This window comes from Mobula hypostoma, chromosome 21, assembly GCF_963921235.1.
Source record: "Mobula hypostoma chromosome 21, sMobHyp1.1, whole genome shotgun sequence".
NCBI lineage: Eukaryota > Metazoa > Chordata > Chondrichthyes > Myliobatiformes > Myliobatidae > Mobula > Mobula hypostoma.
This window is the reverse complement of record NC_086117.1, coordinates 41,149,674-41,164,614: the sequence shown is the minus strand read 5'-3', so window position 1 is coordinate 41,164,614 and position 14,941 is coordinate 41,149,674. Positions and strand designations below refer to the sequence as shown.

The following is a 14,941-nucleotide window of genomic DNA, read 5'->3' as shown; positions in this document are numbered from 1 at the left end:
TGAGCTATAGCCAATGAACTGCATTCTCACATAGGTGTTTGTATTGGCCAGGTGATCTAAGGTCATATGAACAGCCATTGAGTTTGCATCTGCTGTAAACCTACTGTGGTGAAAGGCACATTGCAGTGGGTGTAGGTCCTTGCTGAGGCAGGAGTTCATTCCAGCTGCAGCCAACCTCTAAAAGCATTTCATCACAGTAGATTTGCGTGTTACAGGGCATTAAGGCAGTGAACACTCCTCATCTTGGGCACTGGTATATTGTTGCCCTTTTGAAGCAGGTGGGAAGTTTTGACTGTAGCAGTGACAGGTTGAAAACATCCTTAAATACACCTGCCAGTTGGTTGGCACAAGTTTTCAGAGCCTTAAACGGTACTCCATTGAGGCCTTGCAAAGGCCCACCCTCCTTAAAGACAGCCTAACATTGGCCTCTGAGACGGAGATCACAGGGTCATCAGGTGCAGCAGGGATCTTCACAGCTGTAATTTATTCTCCCTTTCAAAGTGGGCATAGAAGGCGTTGAGCTCATCTGGTAGTAAAGCACTGCTGCCATTCATGTTATTTGGCTACACTTTGTAGGAAGTAATGTCCTGCAAGCCCTGCTAGAGTTGATGTGCATCCGATGCCACCTCCAACCTCTCTTGGAATTGTCTCTTTGCTCTTGAACTAGCCCTCCGCAAGTCGTACCTGGTCTTCTTGTTACAGACCTGGCTCAGCAGACTTAAATGTCACAGATCTAGCTAGCCCCCAGCAAACGATGAACCTCCTGGTTCATCCTCAGCTTCTGGTTGGGAAAGTACAGCATGTTTTCGAAGGCACACATTCATCGACACAGGTTTTAATGAAATTGGTAACAACTGTGGCATGCTCATCCAGATTCGGAGATGAATCCCTGAATACAGTCTAGTCCACTGATTCACAGCAGTTTTGTAAGCGTTCCTGTGCTTCCCTTGTCCATACCTTCTTGGTCCTTACTACTGGTGCTGCAGTCTTCTGTCTTTGCCTTTACTCAGGGAATAGAAGTACAGCTAGGTGATCAGTGTTCCTGAAGTGAGTGTGTGGGATACCACAGTAAGCACTCTTGATCTTAGTATAACAGTGGTCCAGTGTGTTGTTTCCTCTGGTACTACAGTTGATTTGTTGATGGTAATTATTCAGTGACTTTTCAGGCTGGCCTGGTTAAAATCCTCCATAATGATGGTGAAGGTATTAGGATGTGCTGTTTCATGCATATTGATCATATTGCTCAGATCAACTAGCGACTGTTTCACATTGGCCTGAGGTGGAATGTACACTGCTACCAAAACGATCGCAGAAATTTCCCGCGGCAGGTAAAATGGGCAGCACTTGATAGCAAGATGTTCCAGATCTCGTGAGCAGCATTAGGACAACATTGATACATTTGTGCACCAAGAGGAGTTGATCATGAGGCATACACCTCCACCTCTACTTTTGAGAGATTTAGCAGTCCTATCCTGATGGTGAATCCGAATTGCATCCAGTACGGAAAGGGTTAACCAGGATTCCGTGAAATGAAGGATGCACACAGTCCTAATGTCCCTCTGATACAGCATTCTAGCTCTGAGATCTTCGATTTTATTTACTAGAGACTGTATATTTGCCAGCGAGTTAGTTGGTATTGGGAGTTTAAAACCCAGCTTCCTGAAACACATTTGTATTCCTGATCTGCAGCTATGTTTCCTACGTGGAATCCGGGGAGAAGTGTGGCCACAATCAGCATTGTTTCCGTCAGTTTTAAGCAGTGATAGTTCATTCAATTACATTAAGACATCTTTATTCACTGTACACACCTTGGAAGCAGTTGTGATTCTCAGCCGTATCAGGCTGAAACGTATCTATTGACCTGTGGTGCAGGAGCTTGCCGTTTCCAAGGCCCCCCCAGACAAGAAGAGGGAATGCCAGATGCCATTCCTAATAACATTTCAGATTTGTAATTATAACATGCTGGATTTCACAAACTTTAGAGGTGGTAGAGAGCTGATCAGGAACCAGATAATGCTTCTTAAACAACTCGAAATGTTAAGATTTTGTATGAATAGCAGTTATGGTTGTGCTTATGACATTATGTCATTCAGAAGCTTCTATGGTCTATAGCACACAGTTCAATTATCTGACAGGATCACATTTATTTTGATTGAATAGCACTGCATTTTCTGTGTTGAGTTCTGATATAATCAAGCAAATATATTTCTTACATTGGATGAGAATGCATCAAGGAAAAGATCACTTCTTTTCCAAGTTGGAGTGGATTGTGAAACTGGCATTTATCAGACTGCATATTTCATATTGAATCAATGTTCCAAAATAGTACCAGTTTAGCTTTCTGAATTAGAAGGTTACGTGGCCAAGTTCCCAAATACACACTTGAGAAATCGGCTGACTCGATTTCTGTGCTGATGGAATTGTAACCCTCTTGGATTGGGTGAAGCAGTGTCCATTGTGACCTTTGAGGTAGGCATGAAAAAGGCCATAACTTTTTTTTCAGGCTAACAAATATTCCTCAGTCAACCACAGTAGAGAGTGAGAGAGAGAGAGAGAGCGTTTAGCTGTAAATTCACATTGTGTGTAAACGCCGGCTTTTCTAAATGACTACAGCAGATGCAATTCTAAATCACTTATTTATCTGTAGAGGTTTATTTGGGCATCCTGTGGCAGAGATATTACTTGCTTTCATTCTCACTTGGGTTGAACGGATCAGAAGCATTTTCGGTTCTTGTCCACCCAGTACTGAAAATCTGTCCTGCAGAAGTACCTGAAGTGTGAGCTGATATTGTACCATTACTTGACAATGTAAAACTTACCAAGTATATTCTACTTGTAGATGCAGAAAAATCCACCCTCAATCATCAGCAAAGTGACGGATGGTGACTTACTAATACTAATTTGGCTTTCATTAGAAAGGAGGAGAGGTGCGAATGACCTCAAGGAAGCATTTGACTAACACTGGGAATAGGAAGCCTTGACGAAACTGAAATCACTAGTTGTGAAGGCATAAACTGATTTTATAATTATGTATTTTTAAAAATTCATAAATATGAATTTGATTTATAATAAATGGTTGGAGTTGTACTTGGCAGAAAGGATGATGTTTGGAGTTGTTGGTCAGTCATCTGGGCACAAGAATGTCACTTCAGGAGCTGTTCAATCCTTGGGCAATATTCTCAGCCCAATGATCTTCTGCCATTTTAACAGTGACTGACCTTCCAAAATGAAGTTAACAGTGAGAATGTCTGTTTATGACAGCGCAGTTTTCAATTCAGTTTGTAATCTGTGGTTAAAATGGCAAATGGTGTTTTGGCCTTTATTCGTCAGGGGATTGAGTTCAAGAATTGTGAGGTCATCTTGAAGCTCTGTAAAATTCTGGTTAGAACACATGAAGTATTCTGTTCATTTCTGGTCACCTCATTATAGAAAGGATGTGGAAGCTTTAGAGAGGGTGCAGAGGAGATTTACCAGGATGCTACCTGGATTAGAGAGCATGTCTTGTGAATGCTTGAGTGAGCTAGGGCTTCTCCCTTTGGAGTGAAGAAGGATGAGAGGCTACTTGATTAAGGTGTATAAGATGATAGAGGGCATAGACAGAATGGATAGTCTGCACCTTTCTCCCAGGGCAACAGTGATTAATACAATAGAATGTAAATTTGAGATGATTGAAATAAAGTATAGGGGGCATGTCAGAGGCAGGTTTTTACACATTGGTACGTGTATGGAATTCACTGCCGGGGTGATGGTAGAGGCAGATACTTCAGGGACCTTTAAGAAACTTAAATAAGCACATGGATGAAAGAAAAATGGATGGTTATGTGGGTGGGAAGGGTCAGATTGATCTTGGAGTAGGTTAAAAGGTCAGCACAACATTGTAGGCTGAAGAGCCTGACCTAGAAACATAGAAAACATACAGCACAATACAGGCCGAACATGTCCCTACCTTAGAACTACCTAGGCTTTACCCATAGCCCTCTATTTTTCTAAGCTCCATGCAGCCATCCAGGAGTCTCTTAAAAGACCCTATCACTTCCGCCTCCACCACCACCGCTGGCAGCCCATTCCACGCACTCACCATTCTCTGCGTTAAAAAAAAACTTACCCCTGACATCTCCTCTGTACCTACTTCCAAGCACCTTAAAGCTGTGCCCTCTTATGCTAGCCATTTCAGCCCTGGGGAAAAGCCTCTGACTATCCACACGACCAATGCCTCTCATCATCTTATACGCCTCTATCAGGTCACCTCTCATCCTCTGTTGCTCCAAGGAGAAAAGGCCTAGTTCACTCAACCTATTCTTATAAGGTATGCTCCCCAATCCAGGCAATATCTTTGTAAATCTCCTCTGCACCCTTTCTATGGTTTCCACGTCCTTCCTGTAGTGAGGCAACCAGAACTGAGCATAGTACTCCAAGTGGGGTCTATATAGCTGCAACATTACCTCTCGGCTCTGTCACCTGACCAGAAACAATGAATATATAATTGAGTCAAGTTTTATAAACAAACATAAACATTTATTAAACTCTGCTCAACAATAGCAAAAAGTATTCAACGACCAACTTAACCGGAAGTTAACTGCTATACGGCAACTCTGGAACAGTTCTTAAATGGTAAATTCGAAAACAGGTCTTAAAGTGGTAAATTCAAACACAGTCTTAAAATGGTAAATTCGAATGTCTAAGTGATTTACACAGTCAATTAGGAGAGACTTCTCTGGAAAAAGATTTCTTTGGAGTCGTGACGTTACTGCTGATTCTGTCCAAAGATTCACAATGAAGGAAATAAAACGGCTTAAAGTGTTACGTATCCCGTAACTGGGTTGCCAAACCAGCAGAAATGGACCACTTAGTTGAAGTCTGGATTACTGGAACTAAGAAAGTTTTATTAAAGAAATAAGCAACACAGTACTCTAATCATAAGGATATAAATGCAACAGGTTAGCAATGGTAAAACACGCATGTACACAGAGCTAGGTTAATAGGATCAGTCAAGCTCCATCGCAGTCTAGGGGTAAAATGATCAGTCTCAAGTGACACAGAGTTCAGTTCAGTTTAGTTCAGTTCGCAGTAATCGCTGTTGTGCCATTGGGGAGAGAGAATGAATATGCAAATCGGATTCAGACCGACCTTTGTTCTTCGCAGTTAGCTTTCGGCGCGAGCCCTTTATTAATGTCTTCTGAGGTCACGGACTGTGACTCCCTCCGTTCCGGATACAATCGTTCTTCTGCGGTGAACCCGGCACCCAGGCAAGGGTGGACACACATACCAGGTTCCCGCCGATCGTACCTTCTCACCCTGTGCATCTATGGTCGGTCCCGCGACCAGACCTCCAAAACTCCCACCAACTTGTGGGGGCACACCGTTTTTCCAGGGTCTCGTTATCTCGTGGTGTCATGGTGTGTGTTGCCTTAGCGAACCTGTTTCTTTTATCCCCCTGCTGGGGTATCGCCTGTCCATCAAACTTCAAACAGTTCAGGTTCAAAGCAACCGGTCCCTGACAATACTTGGAACTGTGTCTCCTCTCGGTAATCTCTCTCGTCTCCCATTAACATTTCTGATTGTTCCCCCATTGTCTTTCTTATCGGCCTCAATCTTCTGATAACTTGGTATTTTGTCACAAAAGGAACTGACCACCTTCTGGCGAGTGAACACTGCACAAACTTCCCTGATCTTGCAGGAGTTATCTCAGATGCAGGTCACTATTTCTGAAAGAAGATTCCATAAGGTTGATCCTGCATTAAACCGCCGAACAACACCAACTTTACTCGATCCTTCGGGTTCCCGTACTTTACTAAGGTCTTCACTCTCCAATACTAGACTTACAATAGAAAGTAAAACTCCACTTTAAAGCGAAACTGTGTCATGAAATGAATATGCAGCATAACGGAGTAACTGTCGAATTAACTGATGAACTAAACTGAAACCCGCGTAACGTCAGGGGTTTCCGGTTATATACCTGTTGAGAACGTGTCATCACGTGACCTTACACTGGCGGGAAAATTACATCACCCCACCATCACAAGACCATTACATCAGGCTCACAAAGTACTCAATTACATCATGGTCATAAGACAGTCACAAGATACCCACCAGGTATGTAACAACTCTTAAACTCAATCCCACGATTGATGAAGGCCAATGCACTGTATGCCGCCTTAACCACAGAGTCAACCTATGTAGCAGCTTTGAGTGTCTTATGGATTCGGACCCCAAGATCCCTTTGATCCTCCACACTGCCAAGAGTCTTACCATTAATACTATATTCTGCCATCATATTTGACCTACCAAAATGAATCACCTCACAATTATCTGGGTTGAACTCCATCTGCCACTTCTCAGCCCAGTTTTGCATCCTATCGATGTCCTTTTGTAACCTCTGTCAGCCCTCCACACTATCCACAACACCCCCAACCTTTGTGTCATCAGCAAGTTTACTAACCCATCCCTCCACTTCCTCATCCATGGCATTTATAAAAACCACAAAGAGTAGGGGTCCCAGAACAGATCCCTGAGGCACACCACTGGTCACCGGCCTCCATGCAGAATATGACCTGTTTACAACCACACTTTGCCTTCTGTGGGCAAGCCAGTTCTGGATCCACAAAGCAATGTCCCCTTGGATCCCATGCCTCCTTACTTTTTCAATAAGCCTTGCATGGAGTACCTTATCAAATGCCTTGCGAAAATCCATATACACTACATCTATGGCTCTACCTTCATCAATGTGTTTAGTCACATCCTCAAAAAATTCAGTCAGGCTTGTAAGGCATGACCTGCTTTCGACGAAGCCATGCTGACTATTCTTAATCATATTATGGCTCTCCAAATGTTCATAAATCCTGCCACTCAGGATCTTCTCCATCAACTTACCAACCACTGAAGTAGGACTCACTGGCCTATAATTTCCTGTGCTATCCCTACTCCCTTTCTTGAATAAGGAAACAACATCTGCAATCCTCCAATCCTCTGGAACTTCTTCCGTCCTCATTGATGATGCAAAGATCATTGCCAGAGGCTCAGCAATTTCCTCCCTTGATTCCCACAGTAGCCTGGGGTACATCCAGTCTGGTCCCGGTGACTTATCCAACTTGATGCTTTCCAAAAGCTCCAGCACATCCTCTTTCTTAATATCTACATTCTTAAGCTTTTCAGTCCACTGCAGGTCCTCCCTACACTCGCCAAGATCCTTTTCTGTAGTGAATACTGAAGCAAAGTATTCATTAAGTACCTCCGCTATTTCCTCCGGTTCCATACACGCTTTTCCACTGTCACACCTGATTGGCCTTATTCTCTCACATCTTATCCTCCTGCTCTTCACATACTTGTAGAATGCCTTGGGGTTTTCCTTAATCCTGTCTGCCAAGGCCTTCTCATGGCCCCTTCTGACTCTCCTAATTTCATTCTTAAACTCCTTCCTGCTAGCCTTATAATCTTCTAGATTCCTATCATTACCTAGTTCTTTGAACCCATCGTAAGCTCTTCTTTTCTTCTTGACTAGATTTACAACAGCCTTTGTGCACCACAGATCTTGTACCCTACCATCCTTTCCATGTCTGATTGGAATGTACCTACTCAGAACCCCACGCAAATATCCCCTGAACATTTGTCACATTTCTTCCATACATTTCCATGAGAACATCTGTTTTCAATTTATGCTTCCAAGTTCCTGCCTGATAGCCTCATGGTTCCCCTTACTCCAATTAAACGTTTCCCTAACTTGTCTGTTCCTATCCCTCTCCAGTTCTATGGTAAAAGAGATAAAATTGTGATCACTATCTCCAAAATGCTCTCCCACTGAGAGACCTGACACCTGACCAGATTCATTTTCCAATACCAGATCAAGTACAGCCTCTCCTCTTGTTGGCTTATCTACATATTGTGTCAAGAAACCTTCATGTACACACCTAACAAACTCCACCCCATCTAAACCCCTCTAGGGAGATGCCAATCAATATTTGGGGAAATTAAAATCTCCCACCATAATAACCCTGTGATTATTACTCCTTTCAAGAATCTGTCTCCCTTTCTGCTCCTCAATGTTCTTGTTACTGTTGGGTGGTCTATAAGAAACACCCAGTAAGGTTATTGATCCCTTCCTCTTCCTAACTTCCACGCACAGAGACTCCGTAGACAACCCCTCCATGACTTCCTCCTTTTCTGCAGCCGTGACACTATCTCTGATCAACAGTGCTATGCCCCTGCCTCTTTTGCCTCCCTCCCTGTCCTTTCTGAAACATCTAGAGCCTGGCACTTGAAGTAGCTATTCCTGCCCCTGAGCCATCCAAGTCTCTGTAATGGCCACAACATCATAGCTCCAGGCACTGATCCACGCTCTAAGCTCATCTGCTTTGCTCATAATAGTCCTTGCATTAAAATAGACCCATCTCAAACGATCGGAATGAGCTTGCCCCTTTTCTATCACCTGCCTATCCTCCCTTTCGCACTGTCTCCAAACTTTCTCTATTTGTGAGCCAACCTCCCTTTGCTCTGACACTTCAGTTCGATTTCCACCACCCAGCAATTCTAGTTTAAACTCTTCCCCAGTAGCCTTAGCAAACCTTCCCGCCAGGATATTGGTCCCCCTCGCATTCAAGTGCAACCCATCCTTTTTGTACAGGTCACAACTGCCCCAGAAGAGGTCCCAATGATCCAGAAATCTGAATCCCTGCCCCCTGCTCCAATCCCTGAGCCATGCATTTATCCTCCACCTCATTCTATTCCTATACTCACTGTCACGTGGCACAGGCAGTAATCCCAAGATGACTACTTTTGAGGTCCTGCTTCTTAACTTCTTTCCTAACTCCCTGTAGTCTGTTTTCAGGACCTCCTCCCTTTTCCTACCTATGTCGTTGGTACCAATATGTGCTGTACTGTTCTGTGTTTATGTTTTATGAAACAGTTTTTACCTGCAAGCAGCAACAGCTAAACAATAATCAAACCAGGGGATAATAAGTGGCAAGAATATTTATGCCACAATAGTGCAAACAATTACTGTCTCCTGCAAGAAAGACTTAGGCCATCTACCCTTAACGATCAATGGAATTGCCATCAGTGAGTCCCCTTTTATAGGCATCATAGTGAATGCAGACATTTTGGGTCACACTGTTATGTTCCAGTGATCTATTGTTCCACTTGCACACCATGGCTGTGAGGTGTGCCATCCAAAATAAACACAACAGTTACTCTGACAGCTCCTCCTAAACCACAACTCACGGATTCCTTCAGTTACTTTGATTGGATGAAATTAAGCACCATTGAACAGTAATCAAGCATTAGTTTGTTGAACAGTTTTCTTTTTGCATTTCAAGGGTTACCCGGCTACTTATAAAACTGTCTCTGCACGGGCCTTATGCACGTCCACAGTTCTGCGTTTGCCAGCCAGTGCTTTTCAATCAGTCTTCCAGAAGTACCCAGAAACTCTGGTCAGAGTGATTCAGGTAAGAATTCGATATCCAACTGCAGATGCTGTATACAGGTTGCATCAAAGTATTGGTTTGTATTGTTTCATTGCACCTTGATGCTGAGGAAATTGGGGTTGCCCTTGAACCTATTTGATGTGGTGGCTTGGCATCTTGATCCTGAGGTACAGGTCAACCTTCACTAATCCGGCACCATTGGGACCTGAGGAGTGCTGGATTAGTGAAAATGCTGAATTATAGAAGGATCACATTAAGCATAATCAGTGCCGGATTATTGAAGGAGCTAGATAGGTAGTATAGGTAGTCAGTTGGATTAGTGAAGGTCGACGTGTAGTTACATTAGAGGATTCCGGGATGATTCTTCCTTGTTCAGATTTTTATGCTAGTTGAGGTTGTTTTCATGGTTATTTAGATCAGTTATGGAAGGAAACTTAAATTATTGATCAGCAAATAAATGGCTTCTTTATTGCCTTAAAACATGCCATTTTGGACAATTTACATTGCAGAATGCTTTGCATAGCACACAAGATCCCACTGTATTTGACATTCTCTTAATATAATGCACATTATTACTTGCTAACTCAGTTAATTGCCTTTTATGCAATCTATGCACTGGAACAGATATGTACTAAAATTGTTTTATCAAATTGGTTTGAGTGAGGAAATCACTTTTACAAAATTATTTCCTTCAATTGTTCTACTAATGCTTCAGGCATTTAGTGAGGGTCTTTTAAATTTAGCGTGGCGCAGTGGAATGCATCTCTACCAAAGAAAGTGCAAGTTGCTCCTTCCCTCTGCTAGCCTACAGGTCACCCTTGGGCAAGGTGTAGCACCTGCTTAGCCCCCCACCCCACCCATCAGGGTCACATAAAGCCATGGGAGCAGCTGATGGATGGTCCCATGAACAGCTGGTGCATATCACAAGTTCTGGTTATTCGACCACTGATGCCAGGCAGACATCTCTGAAGAGTATTAATAATGGCTAGGGTCACCTGTCTTGTAAAGATACTGCCCAGTCGAAGGCAATGGCAAACCACTTCTGGAGAAAAATTTGCCAAGAACCATCATGGTCATGGAAAGGCTGTGATCACCCATGTCGTATGACATGGCACATAATGAATGAACAAGTTCAAATTTGGATGTTGTCCTATTTCATTATAACAAGTAAAAGTAAATTATTTAAGTCCCTTTTTTCTAGTACTGATCATAGCTGATGACTAGCGTTTGGTGTAATATGGTTAAACACTGAATAGTGTATCTGGCTGTATTCCAATGCTACCGACCCCATTTCACACACACACAATTGTATTGGGGCCCCTTGTATTTGCGTCACTTTGCAGTGTGTTTACTGCAGATAAAGATTTTTCAGAACAGCTCAGAATGGGTCATTCTTTCCAGGGAAAGAAAGCAGCGATCGTTCTCACTGACATACGGTGGCTGTATGCTGAAAATATTATAAATGTACCTTTTGGTAATGAGAGGGTAATGATATACTTACAATATCAGTGAAGTTTGGTCAGAGCAATGGAAAAAGAGGCTCTAATGTGCTGCTGGCTTAATCTTAGAAGCTGTCAAATAGGGGGATGCAGAGGAACACATTTGCGGAAATCTGGAAGAGAATTGAGGCCTGTGAGTGAAGATGGGAAATGCTTAAAGTTTGCATGTGAATTGTTGCCTTTATGGATTGTTTTTCCCAATGAGGAATGACGCTGTCTCTATTTTAATCTGGAAACCAGAGAAGACCATGTTTTATTTTTGGAGCATTTGGGAAAATGATGCTCACAATATGAGTATAGTTCTGGAAAAGTGGCAAAAAATGCAAAAATACTTGGGCTGATTTCAAAAGGAACACTAGTCATTTGGGCCAGTAGATTGGAATCTAATGTTAGTAAGTTAAACAGTAAAGGAAGGCCTTCAAAGAGGAGTTGCTTTCAGTTTAGTCCAGGTATATTACCATGAGTGAGAAAAGAGAGGCAGCCTAAACTTCAAAGTACATTTATTATCAAAGTATGTATACAATATACAACCTTGAGGTTTATCTCCTTACAAGCAGCCATAAAGCACAGAAACCCAATAGAAGCCATTTAAAAAAAACTTTCAAAACAGCCAATGTGCAGGAAAAAAAACGTGGGGAAAAGCAGTAATTCTCCAGCTCATGAGGCTATCAAAAATGTAATCCTGGATTTTTCAGAGAGATGCTTGCAGTTGCATTGAGCAATGGCATTTCCCACTTGAGTATCACAATTTTTGAAACTCCTCTGCAAGACTTGAACTCCCTGAGGGTTCCTGCTAGTCATCTCCCAGCTGTGCCCTGATATTGGAAGCCTGTGAGATTTAGCATTGTAGTGGCCACTCCCTGCCATCTTCCCAGCAGTTAATTTGTAAATTCCTGCTGCTGAACTGCACCAGATTACACCAGGTGATGGTTCAACAATACCAATAATGTTAATGGAGGAATAGCTGAGAGCCGGAGAGGCAAGTTTCATGCACTTAACATATTTTGAAGTAACTAAATTGACTTTAGTTGCTTTTGCGCGTTTCAATTTTTTATATTTTAAAATAGAATTTTCAAATTAAAAAAAAAATCGAAATTAATCAGTTTTGGCAGGAGGTTGGACCCAAGCCTCATCTCCTGATACCATTTACATCAGAAAGGCTTTGTGCTCCATACAACCTTGCTGAGAAGGCTTGAACTGATTTTGTTGAGGAAATTGCTGCTTGAAGATCTGATGAAAGCTGGCACAGACCTACTGCCTGTGAATATGAGCAGCTCACTACTTATCAGCTTGTTCCAAACCATTGGGATTAATGTGAAAAATAAAGTGAAGGTTTAGGCTGGATATCATTTTCATAATTGAATTGTGGAAAAAAAATGAACTCAAAGTATGGAGAACGGAAGGAGGAATTGTCCGAAGTGTGGGAGGGTGTATCAGAAAGTATGTTAAGAGGAATACCAACATTTAAAAAAATGTATTAATGTCTAAACAGTAAAATAGTATTCAAAGGAAGAATAGCAATCAGAAAGAATATCTTGAAAAGGAGGAGGGTTTATAGAATACTTTATCAGTGTTGCATTAAATGAGGAAGTAGAAAATTGGTTTAAAAACATAATTAAAAAATGTCAGTAGCGTTCAAATAAAGAAAAGTCCCACAGCATGCACAGAATACAACCCAGATTAGCACGGGGAGGGCTGGCTACATTCTTTTCAGTACTCGTCAGGCTGAGGACTGATGACATGAGATGGGGGACTTTAGAATGCAGCAGTTCTGGAGGGGTGGGCAGTGTAGAGGAAGGGAAAGAAGGATAAATGTAGCAACTACAGAATAAACTGGCTAATGCTGGTAATGTGTGAACTTTGAGACATTAAGTAGGACAAAGTTCAAAGTACGTTTATTATCAAAGTATGTAAACTTCATGCAACCTTGAGATTTGTCTTCTAACAGGCAGCCACAAAACAAAGAAACCCAAGAGAAATCATTAAAAAAGACGATCAAACACCCAATGTACACAGAAGAAAAAAATCGTGCGAACAATAAATATAAGCAAATAGTGGTCTGAACTGAAGTCCACAAGAGAGTCTGTCCAGTTCAGTGCAGAGTGGGACAGTGAGCTGAACTGGCCCGTCTCTCGCCTTGAGCCCTCACACCCTAACCTGTTCAATCTGGCCGGGCGCCTAGATTGTCGTCCAGACATCAGGTTCAGTCGCTTCTGAGACTTGGACCCAGTCACCTTATTTGGCATGTGCCTGACTTTTCCAATTCCAGCCTGGTGCTTAAGTTGTTGTTCAAGCAACAAGTTCAGTTGCTTTGATATGCTCTGGGGCCTGGACCCCATTGCCTTGATTTGGCCTGTACCCGACCTTTCCATCCTGAAGCTTAAATTGATTGAATTAAATAGGTGTTCATAAATAAAATTCAGTAGATTTGGTCCATTTTATTACATATCGGCTTCCGTAGGGCTTTTGATAAATTAGCACATAATATAATATAAGAAGCTGTGGAGATTTAAGTTGTGGTTGCTTGGATTAAAAAAAAAAACTGGGTAAAATGTAGAAATTAGAATACCATGAATGGTTGTCATAGCTCAGAAGCTGGCCTTTGGCCCACTGAGTCCACGCTCACCATCAACACCTACTTAAAGTTTTTCACATTGGATGGTGACGCACGATGTTGAACCCCATGTGCTCTGAGGAAAGTCCTGCAATCTTTTTCTCTCATAGCTGATGCTGTCTGAACAACTTAGTATTTCCATTTCAGTTTATATGTAGTCCATGGTTTTGTGTTGGAACTAATGCTCTTTATAACCTCATATTAGTGATCTGAATTTAAGTTTAATTTCAAAGTTTAACAAGATGAAATTCAAATGGAGTATACTCTGAGAAGGGCCAGAGGAAGTACATGACCAGTGAATATGCAGATGCACAGCAGAATAAAGTTAATGTCGATAAACATTTAGTAGGTAATTTTGTTCGGAAAAACTCCACTGCATATTGCTTCCTCCATCAGTACCTCATAGGTTTTTGTAAATCTGAACTCATTCGTTAAACAAACCACTGGTGTGGAAGGATAAAATCTGTAATCACTGGGTTGTATTTGTGGTTCAGACCCCAAATTACACTGTACTGCCACTGAAACCTTGCTGATACTGATATTTCATTAAAGATAACAAAACTCTTTCTTTTTCTCAGATAATTATGGTGCGTTTGCAGAGAGTGACTTTCCTTGCTTTACACAACTATCTGGGTCTGAGCAAGGAACTCTTCAATTCGGTACGTGATATAACCAGGAATGATAAGTGCCCTTGGCCTTCTGGCTTTAAAATACATATGAATTCATCAAAAAAAATCATCGTATTATCAGCATTTCTTGCTGTTGGCACTGGCTGCTTTTGATGCATGCTGCAGGCTAGAGATTTGTATTGTGGTGTTAGTGCTGCATGGTTTGCATCATGGCTTGGGGCAGCTTTGCAACAAAGACTGACAGCGAGCAGGAATTAGTGAACGTGAACCAGTCATTATACCAAATCTAATGAAACATCTACAACAAAAAAAAAGGCATGCACTGGAAATCTGAAATAGAATAAGAAAATGCTCCAGAAGCTTGAAGATAGCATGGAAGGTTAACAATAATCAAAAATCCCAATTAACTTATTTTCACTCTTTCTCAGTTTTGATATGGGGTTTGACTTGAAGTGATAAGTATTTTCTTTTCTGCTGATATTTCCCCCCTAATATTTCCTGTTTTTATCCAGGAAAGGCTATGGCTTTTGGTAACATAAAATTTTCCGAGTTGCATTGTTCAGTTTGCAATTGAAAGTGCTTGGTGCGTTTGTGCCTGGAGTCTGCTGAATTGCCAGTAGGTGCATTGTTCATGCCGTGTTCCAGTAATATAGAACAGGTTTTTGGCACTAGATGGAAGAGGAAAAGAACCAGCCACACTTTGGCTCACCATTCAACAAACTCTAAACGTCGAGTGCTTGTCTTGGAACGGGGAGCAGCTTGTTAATGAAAACACCATTTCTC

At 41.9% G+C, this 14,941-nt stretch overlaps 1 protein-coding gene across 2 annotated transcripts in view; it reads left to right on the top strand.

The window, feature by feature from the left end:
• pnpla7b (patatin-like phospholipase domain containing 7b) overlaps positions 1–14,941 on the top strand; it is a 334,759-nt gene that overhangs the window by 77,070 nt on the left and 242,748 nt on the right. For both annotated transcript variants that reach the window (XM_063073811.1, XM_063073810.1), the window contains exons 10-11: positions 9,309–9,437; positions 14,108–14,188. In XM_063073811.1, coding sequence (XP_062929881.1) covers positions 9,309–9,437; positions 14,108–14,188 — 210 coding nt within the window. The remainder of the gene's footprint in view (positions 1–9,308; positions 9,438–14,107; positions 14,189–14,941) is intronic.